The sequence below is a fragment of the Physella acuta genome, unplaced genomic scaffold (genome assembly GCF_028476545.2).
Source record: "Physella acuta isolate Inbredline_101_S28 unplaced genomic scaffold, ASM2847654v3 ptg000805l, whole genome shotgun sequence".
Lineage (NCBI taxonomy): Eukaryota > Metazoa > Mollusca > Gastropoda > Physidae > Physella > Physella acuta.
In genome coordinates this window covers 1,190,829-1,210,000 of record NW_026732323.1, presented here as the reverse complement: position 1 = coordinate 1,210,000, position 19,172 = coordinate 1,190,829, and the positions used below count along the sequence as shown (strand labels likewise).

The 19,172-nt window shown below is 36.5% G+C and overlaps 2 protein-coding genes across 2 annotated transcripts in view; both read right to left on the bottom strand.

Moving 5' to 3' along the window:
* The window catches only part of LOC131951269 (serine protease inhibitor dipetalogastin-like), a 2,055-nt gene extending 721 nt beyond the window's left edge, over window positions 1–1,334 (bottom strand). The window contains exons 1-2 of the mRNA XM_059313625.1: window positions 1,202–1,334; window positions 989–1,073 (exon numbers count right to left, since the gene is read on the bottom strand). Coding sequence (XP_059169608.1) covers window positions 989–1,031 — 43 coding nt within the window. The 5' untranslated portion in view covers window positions 1,032–1,073; window positions 1,202–1,334. The remainder of the gene's footprint in view (window positions 1–988; window positions 1,074–1,201) is intronic.
* A 10,182-nt stretch (window positions 1,335–11,516) lies between these two features.
* On the bottom strand, window positions 11,517–17,715 carry LOC131951264 (polypeptide N-acetylgalactosaminyltransferase 1-like). Its single transcript, XM_059313618.1, has 7 exons — window positions 17,135–17,715; window positions 16,696–16,865; window positions 16,046–16,223; window positions 15,259–15,453; window positions 15,045–15,162; window positions 13,754–13,939; window positions 11,517–11,672 (listed from the first exon to the last, which is right to left on the bottom strand). The coding sequence occupies exons 1-7, from the start codon at window positions 17,713–17,715 to the stop codon at window positions 11,517–11,519; spliced, it is 1,584 nt and encodes a 527-aa protein (XP_059169601.1).
* Window positions 17,716–19,172: the final 1,457 nt, after the last annotated feature.

Below are 19,172 nucleotides of genomic sequence, written 5' to 3'. Positions count from 1 at the left end.
AAATAACTTAACAATAGCGTAAGTAACTTTTATTTCTTTTTCTACCGATTTAATAAACATATTCACAATTGGTTTGAAAAATACTAGCTAGCTAGTAGTATGATAAGAAGTTGGTGACCTACTTACAAGCCCTATTGGTGCGAAGGAATGTTGGTGCGTGTGTATAATGAACGAATAAAATGTGAAGCGTTTAAAGAATAGTGACATGGAATGTAGAAAACGGTGTTGCTATAGAATATAGAGTGAAAGCTAGGGAGTTCGAGAGGCTGGGTAGTGAATGTTTGAGGTACTCCGTGTGTTGTCGATATCAAGAATAGTTGTATCTAGATTTAAATGAGGACAGTAGTGTGAAAATATTGAAGAAGAAAATAAAAGACACTATCAAGTGATTATCGCCAGTATTGTTGTGATGTGACTGATCATTGTAGTGGTTTTCATTAAATGGTAGTGGATCACGTCAGGTCATGCTCAACCCTCTCACAGCAACCCTAACATCAGAGTTTCTTCCAGGCATCTCTTCGAGGGGTGCTGCCTGACCCCCCCAAACGAAATGGCAGTTATATAGAAAATATATACTTTTAACAGTGTCTGCCTCCCCCCCCCCCACGGAGAAAAATGATTGGAAGAATCACTGCCTAACACACACACACATATATATATATATATATATATATATATATATATATATATATATATATATATATATATATATATATATATATAAATGTGTGTATAACAATTATGAATATATATGTAAGTTTATGTATATATATATATATATATATATATATATATATATATATATATATATATATATATATATATATATATATATATATATATGGGCCTATATATATTAATGAAAAAATATGCATAAACATATATTTATGCATATATATATATATACAATATATATATATATATATATATATATATATATATATATATATATATATATATATATATATATATAACCTTTATTACTTACGAAACAAGAAAACAATAGCAATCGTCCTAAATATGGATAACATTGTTCAATACAATGCCCTCACAATTTGTTCTGCTGTTCTAGCCTAAAATAAAATTTTAAAAATAATATGGAATAGGCAAAAGACTAATGTTAAGTTATCATACATTAAATTAAATGAATTTCTTTAATACAAGGTTGTAGTTTTTGAATTAAAATGTAGTGTTAGTTTACCTTTACTTTAAAACCTTAAGATGAGAAAAACCGATTCAAATCTTTGAAAATGCTCCAACACATGAAGGCTAGTATACCAGATCAATAACTAACACGATGTTCTCTTGTCTACTTTAATTACACGTAAAGCTTAATCTGTTCCATGCGTGGAACATCTTTAACAAAATCAATGACACCTTTACATATAAAAATAGTGCAAATTGGCAAGCAAACTTTTTGTGTAGTGTGTCTCTATGTATTTAAAACAAAATTATCAAACTTATGTGTATTTCATTTCTAGACATTTATATCTATTTTAACACATAGAAATTTGAAAATTAATCTTCATAGAACGAAATGCTCCACTTAAATATAATATCGATAACATGTAAAAAAAATTCACTACAACTTGTACAAGAATAACCATTCAAGTATGTGTAGTTTCAAATATTTATAAACAAAACTTCAGATATAGTAACTGTTATATTTAAGTAACAATGCCAATAGTAGTGAACTTTAACATTGGAAATTTAGAATTAAATATCATAATAGTATTTGTATTGTCTAATTACTTTATTCATAGACCTGTCCATATAAATTATATATATATATATATATATATATATATATATATATATATATATATATATATATATATATATATATTATATATATATATATGTGTGTATATATATATATATATATATATATATATATATATATATATATATATATATATATTCTTAATTCTTTTTTGTGTGTCTCAAACATGTAAATTACAGCGTCAGTTTGCCTTGCAAGTTCGCTTTAGTATAAGTTTTCATTATCGGCTTTTGAGGACTGATACAGATTTTCAATAGTAATACTTCTTTCTTATATGTTGTCTACTTTCATTCATTTAAGACGGTTTACTTATACATAGATCTAAAATACAAAACGTCTATTTACATTTTTAAACCTGTAAATATGTATAAGCATAATAAATGGTGATTCAATGGATTTTATTTTTTTGTCGGCATGGTGCAGGGGTCGGTAACCTTTTGAGACGAAAGAGCCAAAAGTTACAATTTTCAAAATTACCCAGTTTTTAAAGAGCCACAAACATTTTTATGTCAATAATATGATCTTTGTTAAAGATTATATATATATATATATATATATATATATATATATATATATATATATATATATATATATATATATACAATTTTAAATAAATAGCTTTAAATGTATGAAATGATCTCATATAAACGTCAGAGTGCTTGAATTTGTTTTGAATTGCTCAAATCTCTCAGTGAAAACACCCTTCATTTTGTTTATAGTAATACTGAAGTGATTCATGTTAGTAGTAGGATTGGTTTCATCACGATATTTTTTTTTCTTCAGATTTTTTGTAATTAAGTAATTTACCGCTCTCCATGTCTTAAACAAAAAAAAATTTTTTTTTTTTTAAACAAACCACCTCTTCAAGCAAGGCATAGGCTGAGTTTTCCTTTTAGTTTTACATTTAGCTCGTTTAGTTTCTTTATGATCTCCACCATGAAGTTGAATGTTGCAATTTGGGATAGACAAGTTAATAGAAAGTACATTGAAATATGGCGTTACTAAATATTCTAATAGAATAGCGAGTGTTTATTGTTTATGTTTATTATTTTATCGTTCATTACCGAGTGTTGCAGAACAATATTTTTATTGAGCATAAAGCTGAAGAGCCGCAACTTGACATCAAAAGAGCCGCATGCGGCTCGCGAGCCGCAGGTTGCCGACCCTTGGCGTGGTGGGTTGAGGGAGTTTTGGCTTTAAAGTACAGCTGGAAAATAATTGGGTTAAATAGTAATAACATATTTTGTTAGAAAATGCAATTTAGCAAATACATGCAAAAGAAGTAGTTTTCACATTTATATTTTTTTAATGCGCTTTATTTTTAAAAACTTGCCTTTAAATAAAAATCCAGAAACTCACTACAGTAACACGACTTAATATTTTTGGTGTTTGAAAATACTGTCCCAGTTTTACCATTAATAATATCACAACATGGTGTCATGCCAGGGACTAAGTTTAATAGGATTTACCGGCACAGCTTGCTAGAGTAAACTAACTTTGAGTTGGCTAGAGTTGTCTAACATGGTGTGGACTAGAGTCACCAAATTTTGTGTAGGCTAGAGTTACATTTCGTCATTAAAATAAAAAGTGTTGTAACAAACTTTATTCAACTATGGTTGGTATTGACTGATTGTTATAGATTGATTTTTGCCTTTGTAATCATTGAAAGTCACGTAAAAAACCATGTAAAATCGTCCCAGAGCTTTTTTGAAACTTGCTATGTCAAGAACTCAAGTACCTACATGTACGCATATATGGCATATATTTTAATTATAGGGCTAAGTAGGCCGACACACACACAAACATATATATATATATATATATATATATATATATACATATATATATATATATATATATGGATATATATATTCTTTGTTTCTTGGGGGGGGGGGGTGACACTACCAAGTGCCGCACCGGGTGACACCCGACCTAGCGACGCCACAGGATATATATATATATATATATATATATATGCACATTGTTATAACAGTAATACCAATCTCACGCATTGCCATAACAAATAGCCTAGATCTAGTTAAAGTTGAAATTATTCACAAAAGAACACCAACACGTCCAATCATCGATTTCTTGGTAATGTAAAGAATTTCAATCTTCGCACCTTGTTAATTTTTTTTTCTAATCCTCTTTAAAAACCAAATTTATTAAGTTTTTCGACTATAAACTATACCGATGTATTGATGATATGGGCGACAAAATGTAGGCTTAAATCACATGACCTTTTACATTTAGCAGATACAAATATTCAGCATTTTTTACTTTCTCGTATATACGAAGTATAGAGAAAGTATTGTAATCGTGCAAAAAAAAAATCGAGATTTTTACAAATCTCGACGTTTTACACCTCACTGATACGGAAAAACATAATTTTGCAATCTTGTCCGTATGTCTGTGTGTCTGTGTGTGTGTCTGTGTGTGTGTGTGTGCATGTGTGTAAACACGATTACTTGAGAACCGTTAGAGCTAGGTGGATGAAATTTCATATATAAGTATTTTATCAAAATCGTAGATCCTGATCAACTTTTGAGCGATTTCCGATAACCGGAAGTGGTACTTTTTCTACTTTGAATTTTTCAAAAGCCTATAACTTGAGTACTATTTCAGATAGATAAATGAAATTTTACATGTAAGTAAAAGATCTAATTCTCTACCTTCTGTCAAATTTTGAGTTATTTCCGTTGACCGGAAGTACTAATTTACGCTATTTCCGATTTCTAAAAAAAAACGCTTGTAAATTTATAAAGTACTAATAATATTGCGCACTTTTATACACATTTTATTAGGCGTTTTTACGTCAATAGTATATTTGTTTAAGATATATATGTACATGTATATATATATATATATATATATATATATATATATATATATATATATATATATATATATATATATATATGTATATATATATGTACATGTATATATATATATACATACATATATATATATATATATATATATATATATATATATATATATATATATATATATATATATATATATATATATATATATATATATATATATATAATTTAAAATAAATAACTTATATATGAAATAATCTCATTTTAATTTGTGTTGAGAGGATCTACTATGTACTTCAGAGTAATTGCATTTGTCTTGAATTGCTCAAACCATCATTCAGTTTGTTTATATTAAAGCTGAAGTGATTTATGTTAAGAGTAGTATTGGTTCCATAAGGATGATCTTTTTCCTGATTTTTCTTAATCAAGCAATTTACCGCTCACCGTATCTTCAACAAAAAAAGTATTTTTTTTTCGACACAAACCACTTCTTCAAACAAGACATGGGATAGGGTTTTCTTTTCTTTCAGTTTTACACTTAGCTGGTTTATTTTCTTTGTGATATATGTTATGAAGTTGAATGTTTTAATTCGGAATGGACAATATAATAGAAAGTACATTAAGATGAGGAGTGGCTAAGTATTCTTATAGAATAGTGATATTTTATTGTTTATATTAATTTTTATATCGTTTATTACCGAGTGTTGCAGACTAATATTTTTATGAGCTTTGAAAATAAAATGAAATAATTATCAATATTTGTGAATGGAGCTGAAGAGCCATAACTGGACATCAAAAGAGCCGCATGCGGCTCGCGAGCCGCAGGTTGCCGACCCCTGTTAACTATACACCTAACATTTTTGTATTTTATTTCTTTAAAGGGATATAATTAAACTAAAATTCTTCTTCTTCTTTTCTTCTTCTTCGTTCTTAATTTTTGAATATGGTGGAGGATTCAGACAACAAGTCCAACTTCGTGGACAAACCGGACTGTGGTTTCCAGTTTGTCAGGTGCCCCATATAATTTTTCCCTGAGTGGGGTGGGCTGGGGCCAGTGTCTGCCTCTTGCCTGGCTATACAGAGTACAATCCTGGAGTACGTGCTCCGTGTTTTCCGGGGCCTTGCCACAAGGGCACATTTCGCTACACCCAACCTTCAGTTTTTTGTGCATGTGTTGATTTAGTCTGTTGTGGCCTGTTCTGAGTCGAAAGCTTATGTATTGTTGTTTTCGTGTTAAATTGTAATAGCCGTCGTCTTTAGTGTAGTGAGGGTGTGTGACAGACCACATTTGCGTTTGTTTGTTTTTAATTATTCTTTTTATTTCTTTTGGGTGTAGCGAAATTACCGGTTGTGGTTTCTTTCCCCCAATTTTTCCAGCTGGTCTAAACTAAAATGATTTTGTCGAAACTATTTCATCAGTATTTTCCCTTAGTCAGGAAATATATTCCTATTTACTATACTAATAACCATCTTTTCATATCCTGATCGATGTTAGATGTGTTTAAAAAAATGAAAATATTTAAAAATATTCATTTTACAAAAACCATTTTTAAAAATTGCAATATTGGGTGGATAAACTGACTTGTGCCCTCTCCCCTTCATCGATTTTTTAATAAACCCTTTCGCATGTCTCCATTTTGTTAAGTTAAAATGTTTAGTATGGACTAAACAAGTTTATATGAGCAACACTGGGTCTTCTCTGTGTGATACACGTCTGTACGTATGTTGTCAGTCGCAGTACTAGATTCACCTTTTCAAACTGCTCACACTCATATCCCACAGTGCACTGGTTGGCGTGCCGTGATCTGATCATTGATTATAATAAAAAGGGACGTAACCCACGGTGCTAAGCCGTCAAGGAGAAGACTGATCACGTTTCAACATTTTAAAAGTTTTAATGTTCGAATCGATCTTTGACTTAAACCTAGTATGTGTTCCTACCCTAATACTCTGCTAAACTATTAAGAGGATTAACTTATAAATAAAAAAGAAGATAAAGTAAATCAGTAACACGGATTGTTAATATTTAATTTGTCAAAGTATAATTGAGTAAAAATATTTCACTGCACTAATTCTGGTAGTTTCCATGTCGTTCTCATCATGAATATCCATTATCAGAAAAAATGAAAGAATATACATTACGAGCTGACACGCGGCCTAACATACGCCGCTATCGTGTAGTTTTATGTTCTACTTATCAACAATTTATAATTTCTGAATTAGACACTACCCCACCGCCCTGCCTCCCCCACTCCTCCACCCCCCCCACCCCCTCCCGCCCAGTGAAAGCAGCCATTTACAGACGAAAATGAAAATATCAATCAGAACTTGTTATCTCCCCTTAGTTTCAAATAGTTTAGAGACTAAATTATCTGCCCCTAATATATCCGTTACTTATTCGAACCAAACCGGCTCTACTATTGTAAACATTCGGGGTGAACCACGGCTCACCTGACAGGTGGGGATGAGGGTGGTGGCTAAACTGCGTGGTGTCTTCTATGGTCCCCATAAAGAAAATTATACATATAGATATTAATATTTTTAAAAATATGATTAAATTTGACTATAAACTCTCTTTTTACTTACTACGCATACATTTAAAAAGTCCATCGAGTTTAAACGCCACATTTATACAAAATAGTAAATCAATAATGCACTTAATTTATAAATTTATACAGATCAAATTATATATATAAGTATATATGTATACATATATGTATATATGTATATATATATATGTATATATATATATATATATATATATATATATATATATATATATATATATATATATATATAATATATATATATATATATAGTAAACATTTAACATTAAATCCTTACAGTAGAATGTATTAGACTGACCGACGCAAAAAAGTTTATAATTGATTGACTAACTAAACGAGTTGACCATATTAATTGGCTAATCAAATATAAGGACTTGACATGTAGCATTTAAGTCTCCTTACTACATTTTGTGTATAACATATTCAACTCTTACGTTTACAACTCCAGCTAATCTGTATGACGAGTTTCTGTTATTGATACGTTTTGGATTAAGTCTGAACGTCATAGTACGTTTATAGCTAGATGTACTGTTAGCAGTGAGGTTTCAGTCGTAGTTGCTACTCGACTATGTCACTGTCATCAATATACGCCTTTATATGTCGATCCTTGATACTCGAATACGTCAAGGTAATCACTGTAAACCACTATCAGACATATTTGGTAATCGACTATGCCACTGTAAACCACTATTAGTCATATTTGTTAATCGACTATTTCACTGTAGTCAATATACGCCTTTACCTGTCGATACTTAATACTCAAATACGTCAGGGTAATCACTGTAAACCAATATCAGACATATTTGGTAATCGACTATGTCACTGTAATTCATATACGCCTTTACTTGTCGATACTTAATACTCCAATACGTCACGGGTAATCACTGTAAACCACTATCAATCATATGTGTTACTCGACTATGTCACTGTAATTCATTTACGCATTTACCTGTCGATACTTGATACTCGAATACGTCAGGGTAATCACTGTAAACCACTATCAGACATATTTGGTAATTGACTATGTCACTGTAATTCATATAAATTATACGCCTTTACTTGTCAATACTTGATAGTCGAATACGTTATGGTAATCAATATAAACCACTATCAGTCATATTTAATGTACACGACTTTGCGTGTGTCCAGCTACTTCTTTTGATTGGCTGCCTGATAACTAGTTGAGATTGAAGGGCAGGAAACTCCATTTTTGTGTTAGACTTGTGCTATTGCAGGGAGATAACTCTGGTCGATTGTGTTGGACCTCCATACAACGCTGAGATTTGACATGCACCAGTTGTCTCTCCTGGGAACACAACATTGAATACCACTATAGTTATTAATAGTATAACTGAGTGCAGGCAGAGTTTCTTCCAGGCATCTCTTCGGCGGGGCGGACCCCCCCCCCCTCCCCCACCCGAAGAAAGTCTACCGCCCCCCCCCCCTCCCCCACCCGAAGAAAGTCTACCGCCCCCCCCCCCCCGAACGAAATGGGATTCATATAGAAAATATATACTTTTACCAGTATCCGCCCCCCCCCCCCCCCGAAAATGTAGACCCCCCCCCCCCCCGGGAAAAAAATTCGGCAAGAAACACTGAGTTATTATCAACAGGGGTTAGGAATAATATAAAAGTGAACTAAGAATAATATTGATACTATTAGTTAACGAAATTATAACGTTAATGAGTAGCTACTGTTGACGGAAATCACAATGTTAAGTAGTCTCCCAAGAGGTGTGCAGTGAATGTAGAGTCTTTCCCCCTTCCTACTCTTCACTCGCCAAAGAGTTATAACCTACAGGGTCTATCACCATTGGTCAGAAGCTAAACACATAACAGAGGAACTAAATAGGAAAATAAAATTGTCAATCAAATTTCAATTCCTAGTTTTTATAGAGACAATCACTGTTATTAATTCTTCTGCGTTACGAATTGTAATATTGGAGAGGGTTTTCGGGATTTCTCCAAAGATTAACTAGGCCTATAACGTGTAAACGTTAATGTACCATAGGGGTAGTCCATAAATGACGCCACACTCCAAGTGGGGAGTGGGGGGGGGGGTCCGTAATTTTGTGTCGGTGTGATGAGGGGTATGGGGGGGGGGGGGGGGGGTTTAGATGGTGTGACTTCACACGTTTTTTTATTTTAAAAAAAATGTTAGAAAATATATTTTTGCCGTTATTTCGCGTTTTAGAAAACTGTTTTAATACATCGTATTAGAAATTGATAAAAATACAGAGTTCAGACAAAAAATTCGGAAAAATATCGATGTTTTACGAAATATTCAAATGGAATTTTGAGGGAGTTGTAGGCTGAGTTGTGACATCATTTCAGGGAGGGTGGGGGGGGGGGGGGGGTGATGAAGTATGACGGAGGGGACCGGGGGGGAGGTAAAAACCGTCCAAAAAAGCGTGACGTCATTTATGAATGGCCCCATCGATGACCCATTGACTCCGATTTCAGCCTGCTTTTCTTTTTGGATTCGCTTCCATAGTCATTGTCTACCCAAGAACAATCTGCATAGCGGCAGTTTTTTTTTTAATTTGAATTTTTTTCTCCTGGATGGGTTACTTCCCCAGCTAATGAGCATTGATTGCGTAGGACTTTAACTCGGGATTTTTGTAGCTAGCATGTAATGAATTAACTATTTAACTCCTTCGATTTCAAATATGTTTTTTCGTACTTTTTACCTACCACTGCTTTACATATTTGTAAACAAACAAATTACCGTATTATAAGCCCAGTAATCCTGGTAACCGTACGCACAGCTGTCAGTCGTCAAGTCTCCCTCCTCCACTACAATACACTGCAAAGTTGTCTTGAGACGGCCGTTGTTTGTCAGGGTAAACCCCTAACAATGGCAAATATCGATCTGATTACGGTTGAATGTGGGTGGAGATTTTACTTCTATGTTTACTTATGGTATTAGGATCACGTGACGCTGAGAGAGAAGGGCTAGAGAATGTGAAGAAGAGATTTGAAAGAACACAGATTTACAAGGAATGGCTAGAGAATGTGAAAAAGATTTGAAGGGACACATATTTATAAGGAAGGGCTAGAGAATGTGAAGAAGAGATTTGAAGGAACACAGATTTACAAGGAAGGGATAGAAAATGTGAAGAAGAGATTTGAAGGAGCACAGATTTACAAGGAAGGTCTAGAGAATGTGAAGAAGATATTTGAAGGGACACATATTTACAAGGAAGGGCTAGATAATGTGAAGAAGAGACTTGAACGAACACAGATTTACAAGGAAGGGCTAGAGAATGTGAAGAAGAGATTTGAAAGAACACAGATTTACAAGGAAGGGCTAGAGAATGTGAAGAAAATATTTGTAGGAGCACAGATTTACAAGGAAGGGCTGGAGAATGTGAAGAAGAGATTTGAAGGAGCACAGATTTACAAGGAAGGGCTAGAGAATGTGAAGAAGAGATTTGAAGGAACACAGATTTACAAGGAAGGGCTAGATAATGTGAAGAAGAGATTTGAAGGAACACAGATTTACAAGTAAGGGCTAGAGAATGTGAAGAGATTTGAACGAACACAGATTTACAAGGAAGGGCTAGATAATGTGAAGAAGAGATTTGAAGGAACACAGATTTACAAGGAAGGGCTAGAGAATGTGAAGAAGATATTTGAAGGAACACAGATTTACCAGGAAGGGCTAGATAATGTGAAGAAGAGATTTGAAGGAACACAGATTTACAAGGAAGGGCTAAAGAATGTGAAGAAGAGATTTGAAGGAACACAGATTTATAAGGAAGGGCTAGAAAATGTGAAGAAGAGATTCGAACGAACACAGATTTACAAGGAAGGGCTAGATAATGTGAAGAAGAGATTTGAACGAACACAGATTTACAAGGAAGGGCTAGATAATGTGAAGAAGAGATTTGAAGGAACACAGATTTACAAGGAAGGGCTAGAGAATGTGAAGAGGAGATTTATAGGAGCACAGATTTACAAGGAAGGGCTAGAGAATGTGAAGAGGAGATTTATAGGAGTACAGATTTACAAGGAAGGGCTAGATAATGTGAAGAGCTTTGATTTACCTGCTTGAGGAAATCTTTGGAACACGGGTTCAGGTAAATCGGCAGGTTTTTCGCCATCATTAATCCTCTATTGTCTAGACACAGTGAGTTACCCTCGTTCTTCAACTGATTGTTACATCATATATATATATATATATATATATATATATATATATATATATATATATATATATATATATATATATATATATATATATACATATATATATATATATATATATATATATATATATATATATATATATATATATATATATATATATATATATATATATACTATTTGTGTGTGTGTCTACAAGAAAAGGTTTCCAACCTGTCCCCATAGTGTAGCGTTCTCATCATAGACATTCAACTCTGGCCAAATGTTCTGAAGATACCAACTAAAATCTTTACATCCAAGTTTTGTTTTCAGGGCCAGTCTCTCACTTACGTCACCAACATCTAATGTCTAATTAAAACAATACATGGAATAAAAGATCAAGAAAATACTTCATTACAATTATGGAATGCGAGGAAAAAAGGTCAATTTCTAAACATAACCACTCAATAAATATTGGAAGCTGGTCAACATGATGTTTAAATGCATGCCTAATTCTCGTTATAATATTTAAAACCAAATACCCTCATATCAGGATAGATGCTGTACAGAAACCTGGTGTAGTTGCCCATCTTACCTTCATATCAGGATAGATGCTGTACAGAAACCTGGTGTAGTTGCCCATCTTACCTTCATATCAGGATAGATGCTGTACAGAAACCTGGTGTAGTTGCCCATCTTACCTTCATATCATGATAGATGCTGTACAGAAACCTGGTGTAGTTGCCCATCTTACCTTCATATCAGGATAGATGCTGTACAGAAACCTGGTGTAGTTGCCCATCTTACCTTCATATCATGATAGATGCTGTACAGAAACCTGGTGTAGTTGCCCATCTTACCTTCATATCAGGATAGATGCTGTACAGAAACCTGGTGTAGTTGCCCATCTTACCTTCATATCAGGATAGATGCTGTACAGAAACCTAGTGTAGTTGCCCATCTTACCTTCATATCAGGATAGATGCTGTACAGAAACCTGGTGTAGTTGCCCATCTTACCTTCATATCAGGATAGATGCTGTACAGAAACCTAGTGTAGTTGCCCATCTTACCTTCATATCAGGATAGATGCTGTACAGAAACCTGGTGTAGTTGCCCATCTTACCTTCATATCATGATAGATGCTGTACAGAAACCTGGTGTAGTTGCCCATCTTACCTTTATATCAGGATAGATACTGTACAGAAACCTGGTGTAGTTGCCCATCTTACCTTCATATCAGGATAGATGCTGTACAGAAACCTGGTGTAGTTGCCCATCTTACCTTTATATCAGGATAGATGCTGTACAGAAACCTGGTGTAGTTGCCCATCTTACCTTCATATCAGGATAGATGCTGTACAGAAACCTGGTGTAGTTGCCCATCTTACCTTTATATCAGGATAGATGCTGTACAGAAACCTGGTGTAGTTGCCCATCTTACCTTCATATCAGGATAGATGCTGTACAGAAACCTGGTGTAGTTGCCCATCTTACCTTCATATTAGGATAGATGCTGTACAGAAACCTGGTGTAGTTGCCCATCTTACCTTCATATCAGGATAGATGCTGTACAGAAACCTAGTGTAGTTGCCCATCTTACCTTCATATCAGGATAGATGCTGTACAGAAACCTGGTGTAGTTGCCCATCTTACCTTCATATCAGGATAGATGCTGTACAGAAACCTAGTGTAGTTGCCCATCTTACCTTCATATCAGGATAGATGCTGTACAGAAACCTGGTGTAGTTGCCCATCTTACCTTCATATCATGATAGATGCTGTACAGAAACCTGGTGTAGTTGCCCATCTTACCTTTATATCAGGATAGATACTGTACAGAAACCTGGTGTAGTTGCCCATCTTACCTTCATATCAGGATAGATGCTGTACAGAAACCTGGTGTAGTTGCCCATCTTACCTTTATATCAGGATAGATGCTGTACAGAAACCTGGTGTAGTTGCCCATCTTACCTTCATATCAGGATAGATGCTGTACAGAAACCTGGTGTAGTTGCCCATCTTACCTTTATATCAGGATAGATGCTGTACAGAAACCTGGTGTAGTTGCCCATCTTACCTTCATATCAGGATAGATGCTGTACAGAAACCTGGTGTAGTTGCCCATCTTACCTTCATATTAGGATAGATGCTGTACAGAAACCTGGTGTAGTTGCCCATCTTACCTTCATATCAGGATAGATGCTGTACAGAAACCTGGTGTAGTTGCCCATCTTACCTTCATATCAGGATAGATGCTGTACAGAAACCTGGTGTAGTTGCCCATCTTACCTTCATATCAGGATAGATGCTGTACAGAAACCTGGTGTAGTTGCCCATCTTACCTTCATATCAGGATAGATGCTGTAGAAAAACCTGGTGTAGTTGCCCATCTTACCTTCATATCAGGATAGATGCTGTACAGAAACCTGGTGTAGTTGCCCATCTTACCTTCATATCAGGATAAATGCTGTATAGAAACCTGGTGTAGTTGCCCATCCAGACGAGGGCTGCCCTCTTGTAGTTGTAATGTTCTATTTGTGTTCTTCCACCTGGGAACGTGTACGGCTGTCCTCGTGCCACGTGACCTACTCTAGAACAGGGAGCATGCAGGAGTCTCCCTCCACACATCCACACCTGAATTATAGATTGGAAATTTAGCATTAAGTGTACACGTCCGATTGACACGCCCCTTGTATCCCATACCAAAGTAACCCCACCTCTCCCTTGTATCCCATACCAATGTAGCCCAGCCTCTCCCGTGTATCCCCTACCAATGTAGCCCCACCTCTCCCTTGTATCACCTACCAATGTAGCCCCACCTCTCCCTTGTATACCATACCAATGTAGCCCCACCTCTCCCATATTGTATCCTTTACCAATGTAGCCCCACCTCTCCCGTGTATCCCCTTCCAATGTAGCCCCACCTCTCCCTTGTATACCATACCAATGTAGCCCCACCTCTCCCATATTATATCCTTTACCAATGTAGCCCCACCTCTCCCGTGTATCCCATACCAATGTAGCCCCACCTCTCCCATATTGTACCCCCTACCAATGTAGCCCAACCTCTCCCGTGTATCCCATACCAATGTAGCCCCACCTCTCCCTTGTATCCCATACAAATGTAGCCCCACCTCTCCCTTGTATCCCATACCAATGTAGCCCCACCTCTCCCTTGTATCCCATACCCATGTAGCCCCACCTATCCCATCCTGTATCCCCTTCCAATGTAGCCCCACCTCTCCCTTGTATCCCATACCAATGTAGCCCCACCTCTCCCTTGTATACCATACCAATGTAGCCCCACCTCTCCCATATTGTATCCTTTACCAATGTAGCCCCACCTCTCCCGTGTATCCCCTTCCAATGTAGCCCCACCTCTCCCTTGTATACCATACCAATGTAGCCCCACCTCTCCCATATTATATCCTTTACCAATGTAGCCCCCACCTCTCCCGTGTATCCCATACCAATGTAGCCCCACCTCTCCCATATTGTACCCCCTACCAATGTAGCCCAACCTCTCCCGTGTATCCCATACCAATGTAGCCCCACCTCTCCCGTGTATCCCATACCAATGTAGCCCCACCTCTCCCGTATTGTATCCCATACCAATGTAGCCCCACCTCTCCCTTGTATCACCTACCAATGTAGCCCCACCTCTCCCTTGTATCCCCTACCAATGTAGCCCCACCTCTCCCTTGTATCCCCTACCAATGTAGCCCACCTCTCAACTCACCCTCCAGGTCATTTCAAAGTTCTCTCCGCCCCAGACCAACATCCTGTCGTCATACCCACCCAGCTCCAGAAAGTATCGCTTGTCTACAGCAAAACACGACCCGACCATGGTGACGCCGCTGAAACATCAGTACATTTTTTTTTATCTCTTTGTCTCACAAAGTTCGTGTAGTAACGTATTAAATGGGAGAAAAAAATACATCAAACTATTTTACTTTACTGGCCGAGTTAAGTCCCCTGCAGTCTGGTCAGCCCGGAACTTCCTCTCAAAAAACAGCAGTGACCAGTCCCAGCCGTAGTACACGTCGCTGGTGTACCTGTACTTGAAGGTCTCCTTGTGGATGTAGTCCAGTGTGGACATCGCCACCACACGCCTGTCTTTGGTTATCTCTGAGAGCAGCGGCTGGAGCCTGGAGATGGGTGGGTTGGTCATGTTAACTGACCACTCAAAGTTAACTGACCACGCTTTGTTAACTGACCACGCTTTGTTAACTGACCACGCTTTGTTAACTGACCACGCTTTGTTAACTGACCACGCTTTGTTAACTGACCACGCTTTGTTAACTGACCACTCTTTGTTAACTGACCACTCAATGTTAGCTGACCACTCAATGTTAACTGAACACGCTTTGTTAACTGACCACTCTTTGTTAACTGACCACGCTTTGTTAACTGGCCACTCAATATTAACTGACCACTCAATGTTAACTGACCACTCAATGTTAACTGACCACTCAATGTTAACTGACCACTCAATGTTAACTGACCACTCCATGTTAACTGACCACTCAATGTTAACTGACCACTCAATGTTAACTGACCACCCAATATTAACTGACCACTCAATGTTAACTGACCACTCAATGTTAACTGACCACCCAATATTAACTGACCACTCAATGTTAACTAACCATTCAATGTTAACTGACAAACTCAACGTTAACTAACCACTCAATGTAAACTGGCCACTCAATGTTAACTGACCACTCAATGTTAACGTACCAGCCTATGTTAACTTCCACGTGACTATCAAAAAACACCAGAACTTCACCCTTGGACTCCTTACAGCCGCGCATGCGTGCTTTTATAAGACCTCCACGTTCAGACATGCGCACTACCTTTACTAGACCCGCTGGGAAATGCTGACAGATGTATCGTTCCAGTTCGTCCTTCAGTTCATCTAAAAATCAAATAAATTTGTTCAAGCTGATTCCTATTCAATTAAATTTTTTATTTGGCTTGAACCTTGTTGTAGCGTTGTAAAACACCTGGTTCTCAGTGAGTTCACTCAGCTCTGATGGGTACCTGACTCTAGTCGTGGAGGCATTGATGCTAAACATTTATTAATTTATTATGTGCTATAGACATACATACTTTAGATCTGCTTGTTATATACCTGCGTGCTAAAGACATTTAGACATACGTGTCATACACCTATATATCATAGACCTACGTATTACAGACCTATATGTTATAGACCTACGTGTTACAGAGTTATAGACCTACCACAAACCTATATGTTATAGTCCTACGTGCTACAGACCTATAAGTTATCGACCTACGTGTTACAGAACTTATATAGACCTACGTGCCACAGAGCTATATGTTATAGACCTACGTGTTACAGAGTTATAGACCTATGTGCTACAGACCTAGAGTGCTGCCGTCATCTACCAACAGGATCTCTCTGATGCTGTGTCTAGGAGACCGGTTGATGACGCTGTATACAGTACGCAGCAACAAGGACGGCCACTCGTTGTGGAATGGGATGATGACAGACACAGTGGGCAGATTTTCTGTGGCGTACTTGACATTCTGGCAACTGGCGATAAACAATTTTCACATTAATTTGCCTTGTTGTATAGAGCCTATATGTTGTTTTTAAGCGATGAGTTATCTACGTAATCTATTTTTAAAAAAATAATGCTCTTTTTGGCTTGAATTATAAGAGGCTTTTAAAATATAGTCATGTATAAAAATATGTATGCTTATATATATATATATATATATATATATATATATATATATATATATATATATATATATATATATATATATATAACACATGCATACAACTTTTCTCCAACTGACCCGGCAGGCCGCGAGTCTGGAACTAAACGGTTGAGAGGAATCCTATCACTGGCTATCGTGTTGACATGGTATTCCTCCATCGCACTCTTGACCTCTGCCTTCTCCTGCGGCTTGACCTTGACCTCCCCTCCCATCTCACCATCCACCGACACGTTGTTATTCCCGTACTCGTCGATGAGAGAGTTGCCGGTCTTGCTGCCCGCCCAGAACTCAGTTAGAGTTATCTTGGTTATACATGTGTTCTCTATTGTGGTGTTGGCCGAAGCGTTGATCTCCCTTGCATGAAAACGCTCACGTTCTCTTGTCACTTCACCGTTCTGTAACTCCACCTCCTTACTTCGTAACATCACCTGACTACTGCGTAACAAATCCTCATTACTCTGTAACAAAACGTCACTACTGCCTAACATCGATTGGTTGGTGTGAACCTGTAGATCCTGTGTGTTGTCTCGCTGGTTTAACACCAGCCTGTAGTCCACATACCGGTACAGGAAAATGTTCACAACAATCACTGCGACAGCTGACGCCGCTAACAACCACACAATCAGCCGCGGGACTCTACCTAATATCCCAGAATTCATTGTCTCGACCACGGTTTATATATGCTTTGAATACAAATAACAGAATTGTCAAAACATAAATATTTTATTTGCCCTTATTTAACAGATTTTTCTTTACTGTTTATGAAACTTAAATCTACTTTTTAAGTATTCTTTTGACATGTTTTCTTTAACAAATTACGAATTAAAATATTCTATAGCTTCAAGTAAAATTCGTAATTAACACATTAACAAAACTGCTACTTTATAAGTTCATTTTAAACGTAAATCACTTTAAAAATTTCTAAATTACAGCACCACGTATAAGTCCTTCGTTAACGAATTTCCCATTAATGGATATCTAGTTTTTACTTTCAATTACTGACTGTAAAACAAAGCAAAACGTAGGCAAATAGTCCGAACACAAATATCGCTTTAGCAAAGCTAAACTAAACTAAATGTTTTAAATCACAACAAGCCTAACATAAACAAAACCTCCTACTTCAGTTCAGCACGTGGCAATATAAAATCTACAAAACTGTTTCTAATAAACGAACTGTCCGGTGAAAAACTAATGTACACAATTTGTAGGTTCAGATGCAGATTTATGCTAAAACCTCATTGATTTTTTCAAAATATGTCAGCAAAAAAATTAAGTAGGCTGGACAGATGTTTCAAGTGTTAAAACTTCCTTCAAAAGTTTAATGCCGATTAGCAATCAATAAACCCGATAAGAGGCTTGATTTCATAAAAATAAATCAAATGAAAGCACATTTTAGAGTAGCACTAATATTTATTTAGCCAGCTTAACTTATAAATTCACTATATCCTAAATTCTCACATATATAACAACGTGAAATTACCTAGCCTGGGCCCAGGGGCGTAGCGAGGGGGGGGGCGGGGGTGCGGACCGCACCGGGTGACACCATTTAGGGGGGTGACACCAAGGCAAAAAATAGCAACATATATAGAGAAAAACTTGAGGGGGGGGGGTGCAAATCGAAAGGTTGATGGGGGGGGGGTGCAAATCGAAAGTTTGAGGGGGGGGGGGGGGTGGGATGCAAATCGAAAACTTGGAAGTTTGTCCCCGGGAAGGGTCGCAACGCCTCTGGGAGGGTGACACCATTAAGTGCCGCACCGGGTGACACCCGACCTCGCTACGCCACTGCCTGGGCCTATCCTAACCTAAACGGATAATATTAACCAGGGTTCATGTATTGTAACAGATTCTATCCGATCAATGTTTTATTTGGTTAATCTCTAAGTAAATGTTTAGATTGAAGCTATTTAGCCACTTACCGATTTCCCCATCTCTAACTCCCAGTTTGGGTATGGCCAATCACTATGTGTCAAGATTCCATCTTAATACAATTTGAGTTTACAACAAACCAACTCTCAATCTTAAACATTTGTATCATGATCTCATATTTGCATTATAGTTCAAAGATTTTTAAATTGGGTATAGTGTGACAAGTAACTCATACAAGTTCATATTTTTA